Here is a 2,044-nt window from a genome sequence, read left to right on the forward strand (position 1 = left end):
TGGCAGATGTGACTTGTCTACGGGAGATGCTTATACTCCTCTATGGCACCTGATCTCACCTATGACGTTTTAGGTGTGTTTTTTATTGTTCAAATGATCTTGTGAAATTCAGTTGATATCAATAAAATAACGTCAAATTATCCATTAAAAAATACTAAACACAACTGTGGAAGGACTTTTCTGTGACTAGAAAAACCATCTGCATCTAGAAAGCGGTACAATGAAAAGCAATTCTTTTTTGCCTCAGTTTTCTACAAACGAGTATGCATTTGAATACCGTGACTCCTCGTTACCCCACATAGAAAAAGAAAATCCCTGAGAAGTAATAAAAATATTTAATCGTTCATGTAGATAACAAAAAAGCAAAAACAAAAAACAAAAACAAAAACAGAAGCATTGTACTTTTCTAAGGCTTAAAATGATACTTATTTTCAGGCGCAATACCTTTATGAATCATGCACATGATAGGGACATTAGGTAAATCGTGTTTTTTGTGAACACAGCTATGCACCTGTTCTTGGTGCTGACTAGTAAATACACTATTGCATAAACTACACTTATATGGCCGGCATGACAACCTTTTAACTGACGTTGTATGGGTAATACTGTTATGCTCTCTCGAGTTCTCCTGACATTCCATGGTTTCTTTTCTCACTTGATTAATGCTGTCATCCTGAGATGTTTCGATTATATTTGATTTTGTTTCATTTTGTTGGTTTTCTTCAAGAAAGTTTTCACATCGATGGAAAAAGGATTGGTATTTTGCTACGATTTTGGTGTGCATTTTTCTTGCTAAAGGATTTTGTTTTTGTTGTTTGGAGTTATTTTGAGGATACAATTTTTGGAACGAATCATTCATTTCCAAATCAGAAAATTCTGTTTTCACTGCGGCATCGGGGATTTCACCTGGTCTCTTGTGAATTTTTTGGTGCCTCTCTAAATTACTTTTATGACTAGTTGCGTAGGAACACAAAGAGCAACGGAAGTCCTTCTGTCCATTATGGACAGATAAATGTCGTCGAAGCAAAGCTTTCCGGCAAAAGTTCCTTCTGCAGATTTTACATATGTATCCTGATCTGTGGTTTAAGAGGACATGCTCACGCAGCAGGGCTTTCGATTTGAAGACAACATCACAGCATTCTAAAATCTTGGACGAATCCTGATGCATCGTTACAATATGTCGTTTAAGATTGTTCTTTCGATCTGTACTGTACTTGCAATGTGGACATTGTGCATGCTTTTCTTTAGATTTTTTTACATTTTCCATGTCATATGCAACCTGCAATATTTTGATCATTATTTAGCGCCTTTTAGTAACTCTTCTAAATGTTCTCCTTGTGAGAAGTATGGAAAATTTACTTATTCAATTTAAATAAAAAAAATGAAATAAAAGAAAATTCAGTGCAAAGTGACTTACCTGCATAGCAAACGAACTTGCATATTCGATGTCAAAAATATTAGATTTCATTGGAATTTTCTATTTCAAAATTTCCAACGGCTTCGTAAATCGGAAATTTAGATTCTTCACTTGTTAGAAAACATAGTTACCCAGTATATTTATGAAAACCAGTTACGTTTAGGCTTTATTCTGCTACCTCTGATTGGTCGGATTCAAAAGGGGAGGAGCTTTATTCACTGGTTTTATGAATGAATTGATATAAAGGTTATGAGAAAGTTAACGAAAAAAAATATGAATGAAGTACGGATATCAAGCAAAGGAGATTATATTTGTCTTCACAGGCGAGTACCCTCGCTTGTGACGTCATAGGCGGGGATACTAGAAACTTCAAAATCTTCACCTGCCTATTCAGAGCTGACCTGGGAATTTCGGTCTCATTTCATTCATAAAAAGGTGGCTTTATTAAAACCGTGGATAATTCATAGTACTTAGGTCGACCAAGGTTAACATCAAATCAAAAAATCTATCAGCCACTCCGTAGGATCTGCCGCTTCTTAAGTTACTCTTAATACTTGAGGAAATTACCTCGGTAGAAGATGTCGCTACAGATAATAGAAAATAGGTGAACATTGCAACAGGTGAACT

General features: G+C 35.4%; 1 protein-coding gene across 1 annotated transcript; it reads right to left on the reverse strand.

Annotated features, from left to right (window-relative positions):
- Positions 1-406: 406 nt before the first annotated feature.
- LOC134260696 (zinc finger Y-chromosomal protein 2-like) lies at positions 407-1,578 on the reverse strand. Its single transcript, XM_062743240.1, has 2 exons — positions 1,418-1,578; positions 407-1,279 (listed from the first exon to the last, which is right to left on the reverse strand). The coding sequence occupies exons 1-2, from the start codon at positions 1,466-1,468 to the stop codon at positions 407-409; spliced, it is 924 nt and encodes a 307-aa protein (XP_062599224.1). The 5' UTR covers positions 1,469-1,578.
- Positions 1,579-2,044: the final 466 nt, after the last annotated feature.

Source organism: Saccostrea cucullata, unplaced genomic scaffold, assembly GCF_032062105.1.
Source record: "Saccostrea cucullata isolate Sc308-1 unplaced genomic scaffold, CSIRO_AGI_Scuc_v1 ctg18480, whole genome shotgun sequence".
NCBI classification, from domain to species: Eukaryota; Metazoa; Mollusca; class Bivalvia; order Ostreida; family Ostreidae; genus Saccostrea; species Saccostrea cuccullata.

Bases quoted from the DNA above. Each gene is read 5' to 3' on its own strand.
- LOC134260696 (XM_062743240.1), bottom strand. From the start codon at position 1,468: ATGAAATCTAATATTTTTGACATCGAATATGCAAGTTCGTTTGCTATG. The intron at 1,280-1,417 runs GTAAGTCACTTT...AAAATATTGCAG, and splicing joins CAAGTTCGTTTGCTATGCAG to GTTGCATATGACATGGAAAA.